The following is a 13,770-nucleotide window of genomic DNA, read 5'->3' on the forward strand; positions in this document are numbered from 1 at the left end:
TAAAATAGCATTTTAGTTTCTAAAATAGTTAAATTTCCTCATTAATAATTTGGTTGGTTAAAGAGTTCATTACTCGCTTAGATAAAACAAACGGTTTAAATATCACTAATGATAAGGGAACTTGAAACTCTAGACAACTATAAAAATGAAAACGAATCAAGTAGGACAATTTTATATAGTATAATACGAGTATAGTTTTTTAAAAAAAAGTATAATAATTGATTGATAAAAAAAATTGGCTCAAGTGAATCAATGATTTACTGCTATTAATTTTGAATTCATTTATATAAATTTATTTCTTTGTTGTTTACTTATATTTATATGCATCATTTTTTGATTTGATTGTACTTTTCATATAAAATTTGGTTGCTAAAAGCTAGTGTACCTACATACAGACACGACCGAGTTAGTAGTATGTAAAGTAATCCCTTCCATTTGGGAAATAGTAATAGTAGCTGAAACCCTCATTTTGCACCCCCCCACACCCCCTCCCCCATCCTCCATTCGTGCAAATACACAAACACGAAAGTGTTTCAATATTGAGGATTTTGAGTTCATTTTCATCACAACATAGTTTTCATTTTCTCTCTTTTTTATTTTTTTTATTTTTTTTTATTTTTAATTTCAATCATATTTCAAGCATCCTTCCTCTTAGCATAGCTTCTGCCTTCCTCACCTGCCTCACCGATCCGATAATGAATACCTGCATAACAACAATTTTACTATCTTACTGACACAGAACGACTTTCAATATACATCAACATTCAACAGAACAACTTTCAATATACATCAACATTCAACAGCCTTTTGGCTGATACTCGAAACATCGATGCGAGGAGTGAGCCCCTTTTGTTTGTTTCTGGGCTTTATAATGAAGAACTCGAAAAGAGTCGTTGAGTTTTAGTCTAGGGTGTGGGATTCAAAGCAAATGGAGAAGGAACTTCCCAGGAAAGTTTAAAGAATAGCATCAAATTTTAGGCTTTACAGTGGTTTGTTTTAAAGTGAATGAGAAGAGAGACTAACCTTGTCCGGTGGGCCCTTAGCACCGCCAATGAGAATTTCCGCACTGCATTTAAAGAATCCAAGGTGAGAAACAAGAACAGATATGATACTTTTTTAGCCTAAAGGATATAAATGAAGTTTAAAGGATGTTGGCGATAAAGAATTACTTGCAAGATTCCTTTATTGACAAAATTGAGGCTCCCTTCCTACCAATTACGCGTCCCATCATTCCATGGGGAACATCTAATACTGAAAGAATTTCTTCGTCAGGAGCATTGCCCTCTACTACAAGGTTATCTGAAAAAAACATGTTAGACCATGAAACAAAAAGCTTTATACGCATTAAATGAAAATTAGTCTTTTTCTCTTTTTCTTTAAAGATCTGAAATGAGACGTAGGCTAAGAACCCCGAAAGATAAAAACCCCAAACCATATGTGCAAATAATAATTAAACAGATAATAAACCATTTATAAATTTTAACATATTTGATGTTCAGAAGATTCCAACAGTACTTGGATAACTGGATGTAACAAGGTGAGCCAACAATTCCCACATTGCTAAAGGGCTTTTTAAATTTTGAACCCAATATCAATGGTGAAATCATAACATAAAAGAAGCCAACAATAATGAAACACAACAAAGCGTTCAATTTGGTATTATTCTCATTATATTTAAGTTTTGAACCCAATATCAATGTTGAAAAGTTTGCAATTATAGTTTAATCAGCTTAACATATAGACCGTTCAATTTGGCATTATGCTCACTATATGGACTACACATCATAAGGTGTGTTCTTAAAGAAAACCTGGAACAGAAGGGAGAGGAGGCCAGTCAGCATATTCATTATCACTGATGCAAAAACACCGACAGTACAAAGCACCACGCACTGCAAGGTACCACAGTGATTGATGATTCAATTTCTCCATCATCTTGTGATAGATGTAAAGCAGAAAGCGTACATCGTCAGCAGCTGCACGGACCATCAATTCAGACAATGGTCTATAGGTCCAAAACTTGGGGTCCTGTAAAATATAATTTAGAATTTCGGTTTTATGCAAAGATAAACTTGTGGAACAATTATACTATACCTGCATATTAATATTATGATAAGATAGCATTTTACATCTTATCATATTTATGGTCATAATTATACTATACCTGCATATAATAATCTTAGTTTCCACGTAATTTTTGTTGACTAAAAAGACTTGAAATGTCTCTGCATTATATTTATACTTGTGCTACTCCAAAATAAGGATATTACATTTAGGAATCAAGCACGTCTGACCTACAAAGCACCCCATCACGAAAAACGGTGCTTAATATGTAGAACCACAGAAATTCTTGCTTAGATACAATATTCTCCACAGCAATACAAACTATGGCAAAACTAACCTTTCTAAGTAGGAGGCGGACCTCTTCCTTCTCCACATATGATACACCTACATTTAAGCGTGAGGATTACATAGTGGTTAGACATAGAAAAAGAATGGAAGCATTAGCAGCAAAACGAATTGAGTTTTAAAATAATAGACAAATGCATTTCATATAACAGAAACTTATCAATTTCACCAAGATCATAAGAACTTGACATGGATTCTACATTGTTCCTTTCAGAAAATTCTGATAATTCAATTAGCAGGCCAAACAATTTATATCCTACAAACAAACAGTAAAGAAAAAATGAAATACACGAGGAGAGGAACTTAATGTTCACTTTACTCCTAATAAAAAATTGATGGGAGATGAGGCAAAAAGACTTCCCAATTTCGTAGAAAAAGAATAACATCAAATACAAACTACATTTATTTGAGGTAGTGGTACGGACTACAAAGAGCCAAAAACACTTCCAACTCACTAGAACTGTATTCAAATTTGTTCCTATCCTTCTATTCAGAAAAATGGCTTTTTCCTTTTTCACCAGAAAAATATAGCTCACGGCACTTCCAAATCTACACAACACCTACAATTTGAACTATAAAGTCTGCAATGCCCACAAGCAACTCTAACATGCTGAAGAAAGATCAAGAAACTTCATCATATTGATGAACAAAGGATGGAATGAATGCGAAGGATATCTATCATCTGACAATAACATATCTTTGAGGTTGTAAATTTGCAATTTGCAAATGTTGATTCCCATTTTCCTATTCTGCCATGTCTATAAATATGGCAGTCTTCTGTATCTTTTAGCATAAAATAAATCTTTAAGGTATTCATTTCACTTGTGTGCATCACTATCCCCCAACCATGCAGCTCATAGTAGGAAGTACGGAGTTGTCTTAAGATAAAAATGGCAAGCAATAAATAAGTGCTTTCTTCAAAGTTTAATAAGCAATTGTCAGTTAATACTTTTGAGTGAGTACAGGTGATTTTATTCAAGAAATTAAAAAATGCATACATTGCCATGATAAAAAATGGAGAATATCTAGGTACTGGGATTAATATAATACCACAATAACGTGAATCTGCAAGAAGACTAACAAAGGAGATATAGTTATCTGGTGTCTTTGTCCGTCCCTCTTGCTCCTCTAAAAGTGAATATGCAATCTGAATCAAGTAATACAATTGAAAATTAAAGCAGGAAGGTCCAAATAACTCAGCCTTCCTCCATATTGCAGCTTTCATACAAACATTTAGCCCCAAAGTAATTACAACGTAGCTCAAACTTAAAATAAATTGTTTAGATCACTTTTTTAAATAAAAAAAGCAAACTTTTTATTAGCATTTGAAAAGTCACAAGATAACCACTCTCTCTCTCTCTCTCTCTCTGTCTCTTCTTTTTGAAGAAATGCATACTTTCAACATCAAGAGAACTTCAAGGAACCTAGATTAGAAACAATGGCACAATGGTCTGTGGATTAGTAGGATCCATTCTCCTGATACGATGATAATTTCAATTTCAAACAAATGAAACAGAGAAGAAGAAAAGTAGAAAAACATTCTTATGTTTTAGTAGCATTAAATTGGCACGCTAAGTGGCTAACCACTCTAAATCAGATAAAATATAATGCATGATAAAATTGTGTAAACAAGAGAAGAGTGTCAGGCTTCTCACAATTGATAATCACCTGTGTATCAATAACGTTGTTCAACTTGATACCAAACTGAAAGTACAATGCCTACAGTGAAAAAAAACAGAGTAAATATTAGCTAAAATGTGTCGTGTCACTTTGAGGCAATCTGTAGTGGAAACAAAGTTCAAAAGAGACCTCGCTATCTCGTTTGCAATCATGAATAACTTTTGTGACATATTTGGACTCAAGGGCAGGCTTACAGACTTTCACAAGTTCCTCTCCTCCCTGAACAGCATCAACCAAATATACAGCATCTGGAAATGCAATCTGCCAAGAAATGAACACAGATGAAAAGATAAAGTCAACTAATTTGATCACTGTTTTCTAGTAGAGCAGAGACTGAAAATTCTTGAATGCCCAAGCATTTGACAGTAGTCAACCCCTGTAATTTAAAGGATGTGTTACTACAGCTACAAGTGGGAGACTATCCAGGTGCGTTCATTTAATTGCAAAGCTATAATATTAGTCATTCTCTTGCAAGGCCGCAGCTTGGACCACGAATTGAGTCAATTGACAATATCACCAGATGATTGAGAAAAATGAAATTATAAGGTAAACCACTGACTCCCTCAGTTAGGAAGGTTAACTAACACACACGCCTCTGCCCTGAAATTTCATGCTCTCCACGAGGATGGTAAAACTGTGATTTGTTCTTAACATTTTATTTACCTGCATGACACAGAGGTTTCCATGGCGACACAGGTCAACACCTTCACAATCAAAGCCAACTACCAGAGGCTTTTCAGGTGATGGTTCAACAAACTCGTTAGGCAGTTGAGATACATGAGTAACGATATGTATAGGAACCAAGGTTGCGTTGGTTTCAGGATCAGTCTGATTTTCACCTGGCAGCCACAGGAAATGGAACTCGTTGGAAGATGATAAAAAATCTTCAAGCGAAATGAACATATGAAGGCAGGAGTTGAGGAACGAAGGGTCATTAAGCTCTACAGTTCAATTTCATATTAAACAGCGCGCAAAGTACCAACCATAGAAAAGATCCCATCGTCTCAAATTTAAAATGAACATAATAACTAAAATTCTCGATGGAACAGGCGCGGGCAAAGCAGTCAAGAAACCATACAAGGCAAAAACAATCACAACAACCAAAACCTATCCGGAAGAACTGAAACTAAAACGAAGTGACATAAAATGGCGAAAGAACAATGGAAATAGATAAAAGACTGGCCATATACTAAGAGCGACATGTCTTTCGAAATTTCGAAACAAATTCTTCTACTCTAGCCGTGGATAATTGCATCATTGTGATTCTCTTGCATCAAGAATCAGTTTCCAACATGAGTCAAGCTTATTCCACGATTCTTCATTGGCCAAACAAATAGCAATTAAAGCTTCGATAAGAGAGAAAACAATGTCCTACGGTACGAAGAATCGCACGTCAATCCACAGGCCACAACTTGATTAACAGGAAGGAAGATAGATCAAAACAATATCAAATTGATCATGAATGAAAATGGAAGTCCAATCCGAAAGAACGCATGAAAGGGGAAATAGAGAGTGACCTGAGTCCGAAGGCAGAGGAATACACGTCTGGTGAGAAGGAGGAGTGTTCGCCATTTGAGCGAATCATTCGATTTTCTCTCGGAACTTATTGCTTTTAATTACTTCGAATCTAAATTTGGTAATTAATATTTATCAATTTTGCATCTTTAGGGTAACAAACAAATTCAATGTAATGGTTTGTACTTAAGTCCGAAGATAATTCTAACTCATGTTTGAAAATTTAACTAATCATGAGATTTTGCATGGTAAAAAGTTAAAATTTTGGTTGAATTAAAACTAAAACAAAAGTTTAAACAAAATGGATGTTCAACTATTCTCTTGTTGGTATTGTTTTTTCTTTTTAATTAAGAGTCTTTGAACATGGAAAGATTCCATCCATTCAAATCAGACGCATTCTGATCTTTCTTATTTGCTTTGCCACAAGGATTTAGAGACCATTGTGCACCTATTTTGGAAATATGAAGTGGGAGAAGGATGATGTAAGCATGTGACAAATATGATGCTAGTAGAACTATATGGTTTTCTAGGGTGGTATTATTTTGGTCACGGTTCAAGCAAATTCGATCAAGGAGGTTCTCTTCTGGTTAATCCTATGAATCGGTAATCGGAGGTCATTAAACATCTGTCTTTGCAGAATCAAACCATTTTGTGTGGGCAAATAGGTTAAAACACTCAGATGGAGCTATTAGTGAGGTTTCAATATGGTCTCAATGGGTTCATCTGACAACAAATATATCGATTGGGCTTATCTTACAACATGACTTAGTTAGGGGTGGAGTCTGTTTTGAGGAACCTTTTTTTCCTACCGGCTCCTTCAACTTGTTGAATGATACTTTATTTCAATTGATTAAGTTTGAGTTGTTTTTACCGTCTAAAAAAATATAAATTTTCCTTCGGCATTTAATTCAAAATTTTCTTTTAAAAAATGTATTCTAATGAATAATCATCTAAAAATATGAAATTAAAAAAAAAAAAAAAAACAAAAACAAAAGCTATGAATCCTACCTAATGTGAAGAAAGAGAATTCTAGTACTACAACAATATGAAACTTTTTACTAACTTCATTCCTTGTTTGCTACAAATTTAAGAATTGTGTGAATCCATTAAATAAAAATAATATATATTATCTAAGACATGTCAAACATTAGATATGAGTATGTACTACAGTAGTGCTAATATTTTTCTCATCTCATGAAAGGAAGAAGTGATCATCTCGTCAAGGGTGAGCTGCTTGATTTCCTTCCCATTTGGTAAAGGAAATCGGCAATTACCTGAAGGAACTCTTATTCAAGAGTACCTACGAGCGGAAATGGATCTTTCTAATTCATTATGACAAAATTACTGCATATACATTCAAACATACTTTCATAATGCTAAAGGGAACAAGAAATCATACCAGATGAAGATTTCTCGAGTCTGAAGCCCAACCGTCTACCTCGAACAGCCACCACTCGAACAGAAGGAATCGGAGAAGAAAACACCACTTAGAGCCCTCAGTATTCTTGGAGTGAGAATCCAAAGTGTGGGCTTTGTTCGGATTTGGTAGAGGGAAGGAGGAAGAGCGTTCGTACACAACGATCAAGCAAGTGGGAGATGTGGTCGTCTATCACATAGACAATATGCTTGATCGTTTAGGTAAAGTGTACGATCATGTAGTAAAAGTAAGAGATCGTGTAGGAAATGATAACCGATTGTCTATACGATCGTGTAGGAAAAGGGTGAATGATCGTGTAGGAAAAACTAAGCGATCGTCTATACGATCGTTTAGTAAATACCGGGAGCTAAATGATCGCTCATAAAAAGGTAAATGATCGTTTAGATAATAGCGCGCGACGGTGTAATTGGTATGCGATCGCTTAGCAATATCGTATATGTAAACGATCGTGCAGTCTTATCGTATAAGCACTGATTTTCTAAACGATGACACTATCTTTTTCACAATACCTGCGCACACCGAGATCAACATATTGTCTGCTATTTATAATGCACTCATCTGTTATTTTAAACGAAGAGGCACCTTCCCATTTCCTTTATAACCGTCCAATTAATGTGATCTTATCACATTCATAACTTATAAATTAATATCAAATATTAATTATAATATTTTTTCTTCTACTAGATATAAATCATATTTATATCCAATTTCCTCCAAATTAATGTATCTCATACATAAAGTTAATTATATCATATTTAATTAACTCGTTCAATTATATTATATATAATTAAACTCCCTCTTGTCAATTTGAATATTTCAAATTGACCCAAAAACTGACTCTCAACTTTTATCCAAGCTACCAAGGGGGACCTTATGGACCTATGGCTCGAAGCTCCAACGGTACGTGAATAGCTGACTAAACTCTTTAGTCACGACATCCACCATCTGTTAATTGCTAGACATTCCACTAAAGACCGACAGTTGAACTTTTCTTGCCATAGATATATTTCTATGTCCATTGGATATAACCAATCATCAGTACGATGACCCTTCACAGATGCTCATAATTACAGCAGGCCAATTTACCGTTTTACCTCTATAATTACATCTTCCTCCTTAAGTACCATTGATCCTTCTAATGAACAATACAACATAGTACTACTATGTGTGAACACCTCTCGGCCTATGAGAAGGTGCGTGGCACTACATCGTTCAAGCTCTGGAATCAACCCTTAAAGAAGCTATCTATCTACTTACCCCTGTCTTGGGGAAGGAGTGAATTCCATCTTGTGTAGCTGAGTTCCCAGCTCCCAAATCAGACGAATCCCCAAAATGGTAGGTTTGAGTCGGCGTTCTGGCCACTCTCACCCATGCAAATCAAAGAACCCCCCTCAATGGCAGGATTTCCCAACTTATTCAGGATTGAGGTCATGTTACCTATAGTCATCCTAGTGAAGTTAAGTCTTAGTTATGAACGGTGTTATATAACGAGACGTTAACACTTCATGGCCAGGTCTTATACAAACTCTTTGTATAGGACGCCCCCGCTCGCATAACTACAGACCATTTTGGTTATTAATTAAGACATGCTCCACTTGTATGTCACCACATACATGCTTGAGTCACATACAGATAACCAGGGATTTTATGTTTATTGGTTTGTGGTAAAATCTAAATGTGTAAAATCAAGTAGTGAAGTAAATATCATTTATATTATACATCTCAAGTGTTCGTACAAAGTTTTTTACAAACTACTGGACACGAGACTTTAGGGCACAAACCCCAACAATCTCCCACTTGTCCTAAATCGAAGTGAGGAGTACAAGTAAACAGACACAAAACAATAAACTAGGGCATAAAAACCCAGTGCAACAAAATCTCCCACTTACCCTAGTCTAGCCGCGGGCGGTCCCGTAGACCATGCTATGAAGGTGACCCTCAAACACTGTAGCCGTGAGAGCCTTCATAAACAAATCAGCAACGTTTTTCTCCGAGGCGATCTTCGTGACGATTACATCACCTCGATGCATTATCATGCGGATCGACTTTAACATGGCAACATGTGAGAAAGTCTGATCCCATACCGAGTTGAAATACATCGACTCCATCTCGAGATTCATGGTTTTGACCCATTCATCCCGATCAACATCCTCCATTGCCTTTTTATAGGACAACAGATCCTCAACGTCGCCATCTGTCACCATAGCTAGGATTTCCGTGAAACCCAGATAGCGATCAGGCGGGTTCGTAACCCTCCCACTACATCGAGGTTCCCTCAACTCTTGAGATGGAATCGACCTACCAGATGAACTATCACCAACAATTCTGTTTGATGAATCAGGTTCTTCAACAACTCTTGTTGAAGTTTTAGTAATTTCTTTGGAAAGTTCACTTAATATGACTTTACTACGTGGACTGTGTTCCCTGGTATGATCCTCCTCCAGGAAAGTAGCATTTGTGGAAACAAACACCTTATTTTCGGATGGATCATAAAAGTAACTTCCTCGTGTACCTTTGGGGTAGCCTACAAAGAGGCACAACTTTGATCGTGATTCCAACTTCTTGGGATTTGCATTAAGCACATATGCTGGGCAACCCCATATGCAAAAGTGATGAAAACTAGCTTTACACCCGTTCCATAACTCCAGAGGTGTTCTTGCAACACTCTTAGAAGGAACACAATTGAGAAATTCGTTGGCATTTAGATTGAATTACGGCAGTTTTAAACATCTCTATGTTATGGAGGGAACTTACGGCTAAAGGTCTTGGCACATAAAAGTTTTTTCCATTTTAGCTGTACAAATTGCAACACCATCCTTACGAATAAATGCTTTATTCAATTTAAAAGAAATGGTGTAATTGTATTGTAACATACACTTTACAGAAATAAGGTTCCTTTATAGTTCAGGAACTACAAAGACATCTAAGAAACCTATTTTGTAAAGTAAACTGATGTCTCCCACTGCCACAGTTGAAATGACGTACCCGATATCTACTCGCAACGTCATCTCACCAGCCTCCAATTGTCGCCAGGATCTAATCCCCTTTTACTACCTTAGCCTTAGCCTTGGCAGCCTTCTTTTCCTCTAGATAACGAGGACAATTCTTCTTCCAGTGTTCGTCCTGGTTACAGTGGAAACATTTTCCTTTTCCAACCAGCGGTGGACGCTTCTTCTGGGCGACAGGTGGCAGGTTAGCAGGTGCATTCCTTTTCCCTTTACCACCCTTCTTCTTCTTCCCCTTTCCAGAGTTAGAAGTTGAAGGTGCAGACTTTGTTCCTGAGGTCGAACCTCAATAGAACCTTTTATAGGATGAGACAACATTTGCCTCACCTCCCCTTTTCTCCTTTTTTTTAGTAAGGATTGGTAAGTCTACAACTCGTTGAGGAGAGTGGTAAGGGAGTATTCCACTTTGTTAAGAATCGCATTGCTGACAAAGTGGAGGAAGTTCTTCGGCAATGAATGCAGGATAATGCTAACCTGACTACCTTCATCGATTTTAGACTCATTCATCTCTGCCACGTTAAAGTGGACCATCATATTCAGCACGTGTTCACGAACAGAGGTGCCTTCCTCCATTTTGGAGCTGAAGATGTGTTTTAGAGCTTCATGCTTGAGCTATCTAGATGACTGTCCAAACATTCCTCACATGGACTCCATGATCTCATGTGCTGAGACCATAGACTCGTATTTCTTGGCCAACACGTCACTAAGATTGGCCAGAATATAGGCTCGGGCCTTCTCGTTTGCCCGTGTCTAACGCTCGTACGCCGCCCAAACATTTCGAGTAGCATCCTGAGGTGGAATAGGAGGACATTCCTCCGTTAGGAAAAATTTGAGATCCTCAATGATGAGTATCATTGTGAGCATATGTTTCCAACTTGAATAGTTTTGGCCATTCAGTTTTTCGACGCTAAGCAAATTGATAGTGGCTGATGCTATTAAAAAAATCGTTGCTGAAGAAAAAAACGAATAACCTTTTATAAGACTTTACAAAAACCACTTTTTAATTAACCAATTAATTTTTAACAAAACAGATTCCAAGTACCCTAAGTGAAAAGACTTCTATTTTGCAATGATGCCTCAGTGAGGCAGGACAAACATCACCGGTAGGGTGATCGGATGGCTCTTCACTGTGATGAGACAATCTTAACCATTAGGTAGAACCAACTCTTGAAACTAAACTTAATAGCTCCCCCATTTTTTCGGTCCAGAATAGTTAACCCTTAACAATTTTGCATAAGTGTAACCCCTCGTTTTCGGCCCCAGAGTCTCGCCCTAATGTGCTTACCGTAGGGTAAAGACAGATTAGGACAAGAGACTAAGTAACCTTATCCTCTTACAGAAGACCAAATAAAGAAACGTGCAAGACAATCATCCTATAGGGGGATACACCCAGGGTGCCACGAGGCGATGCGCAGAAACTTTATTCAATCCAATGAGGGAGACCAAAGGATATGCTGTCGCACTTCTCGCTCCCACTTACTATGAACACTCTCTCCATCCACCTTGATATTGACCTACCCAAACACCATCCATTGGGGGGACACGCCAAAGATGCCTCGAGGCCGAGGGTAGATCTCACGGTGTGGACTATAAAGGAGAAACGTGAGAGGTGAAAATGAAGCATCAAATGCCCCAAGAACCTCCCACTGAATATTCTACCTAGGGGTTTATTAACCTAGACAATCCGACTACTGATTATGATCTAAGTCATTTATAAAGTTTGCTAAAAAACAACTTTTGTCTTTGAAATAAAAAAATCCAAGTAGTCACATTAAACTCTTTAATGGACTGATCTTAGTTTGCATGCATCAAATCTATCTAAATTACCTTTCCAGGTAGGTTCACAGGTAGGGGTGTTCCGTTGTCGTCATCTTAAATACCCCAGCTTAGACAGAATCCGCCTTCGACAAAAGGTCTACTATATATAGACTTGCTACATATTGATATTTACTAATTATTTTAGTTCTAATTTCATTTATAACCATTCTATAAGAATAAAAACTAAAAACACTCATCCCACAAACGAAGTATTTATAATGCTTATAAATATAATGTAAAACAAGATAAATTAAGCTACATAATATAACCCTTATATTATATGATGCATGAAGATCTTCTCTAATTATCACACTATAATAAAGAGAAAATATGCATGACTTAAGGGTGGGATTTATCTATATTGTGCATTACCATATTATGACATATTAAAAAACCACATCGCATGTAAAAAATGAAGGATTTATGGATCGGGATGCAGCCTTACAAAACCAGAATTGAAATAACCCTATCTATTTACATTTTTCATCGAGCAAACTGGTTCACAGGCGAACGGGTCTTGAACTGCCAAGAGGACTCCATCGTGTAGTAATGCCGTAGGGTAGACGATCGTCAAGCGAACTAACATAGAGCATAAGTTAAAGATCGGTAAGACAACAATGAGGCAGCGAAGCCTGATCGTCTATGCGATCGCGTAGCGCGACAACAGGTAAATGATTTACCTTGCATTACTAAGCGATCGTTTAGTCATTTACTAAGTGATGAAGCTTGCTGACTTAAACGATCGTCTAGTGTGCGCGTGCGTTAAACAATATGCGAGCATCTCATCGTCTAACCGATGTGTGCAATCAGGTAAACGATTTACCTTGCGTTATTAAGCGATCGTTTAGTCAGTTACTAAGCAATGAAGCTTGCAGACCAAAACGATCGTCTATGTGATCACTTAACGTGGCGTCAGGTAAACGATTTACCTTGCGTTACTAAGCAAACATTTAGTCAATTACTAAGCGATGAAGCTTGCTGAGAAAAACAATCGTCTATGCGATCACTTAACGCGACATTAGGTAAACGATTTACCTTGCATTACTAAGCAATCGTTTAGTCAGTTACTAAGCGATGAAGCTTGCTGACTAGAACGATCGTCTATGTGATCACTTAATGCGACGTTAGGTAAACGATTTACCTTGCGTTACTAAACGATCGTTTAGTCAGTTACTAAGCGATGAAGCTTGCTGACCTAAACGATTGACCAGGCGTGTGCATTAAGCGATATACGAGCATCACCTCGACTACACGACCTGATACTCAGTGATCGCGTAACCGATTTTCAACACGATGCGATCAACCCTTGATTGCTTACCCGATCGTCTACATAATGCGATCATCAGCAATTGCGTACCCCATCAACTGCACGATGTGATCAACACTTGATCGCATATCCCATCGTTTAACTGATGCGATCAACAGCGATCGCGTACTCCATTGACTGCACGATGCGATCAACACTTGTTCGCATTCCCCATCGTCTGCACGATATGATCCAACACTTGATCGCATACCTTCCTCGAAGAACCACAACGCTTGCTCTGATTTTCTTCGTGAACAATTCCAAACTCATACAGACTTTGAATACAGACTCGATAACGATTATTAATGCCCAAAACCGTAGGTGACTTTACAAACAACTGCAAATGTAAAAGAATTAAAACAAACCGAGACTAACATCCACGAAAACATCCACAACAATTTAATGATTAAACAGTGTAGAAATGCACCCATCAAGAATGTATTTGCAATTTTTTTGCAGCAATGAATTGGAATATTAGAAAACCGGGTGCTCTGATACCAATTGAAGGAACTCTTATTCAAGAGTACCTACGAGCGGAAGCGGATCTTTCCAATTCATTGTGACAGAATTACCACATATACATTCAAACATACTTTCATAAT

At 37.2% G+C, this 13,770-nt stretch overlaps 1 protein-coding gene across 2 annotated transcripts; it reads right to left on the minus strand.

Moving 5' to 3' along the window:
• Positions 1-348: 348 nt before the first annotated feature.
• Positions 349-5,742, minus strand: LOC120076776 (piRNA biogenesis protein EXD1). Of its 2 annotated transcripts, none has more exons than XM_039030683.1 (10): positions 5,604-5,742; positions 4,750-4,925; positions 4,216-4,347; positions 4,075-4,125; positions 3,457-3,553; positions 2,399-2,445; positions 1,809-2,025; positions 1,170-1,299; positions 1,024-1,066; positions 349-703 (listed from the first exon to the last, which is right to left on the minus strand). In XM_039030683.1, the coding sequence occupies exons 1-10, from the start codon at positions 5,656-5,658 to the stop codon at positions 629-631; spliced, it is 1,023 nt and encodes a 340-aa protein (XP_038886611.1). In that variant the 5' UTR covers positions 5,659-5,742; the 3' UTR covers positions 349-628. The 2 variants fall into 2 exon arrangements, with proteins under 2 accessions (XP_038886611.1, XP_038886612.1); XM_039030684.1 differs by lacking the exon at positions 5,604-5,742 and adding an exon at positions 5,270-5,548 and having other exon boundaries at positions 615-703.
• Positions 5,743-13,770: the final 8,028 nt, after the last annotated feature.

This window comes from Benincasa hispida, chromosome 4 (genome assembly GCF_009727055.1).
Source record: "Benincasa hispida cultivar B227 chromosome 4, ASM972705v1, whole genome shotgun sequence".
Taxonomy (NCBI): domain Eukaryota; kingdom Viridiplantae; phylum Streptophyta; class Magnoliopsida; order Cucurbitales; family Cucurbitaceae; genus Benincasa; species Benincasa hispida.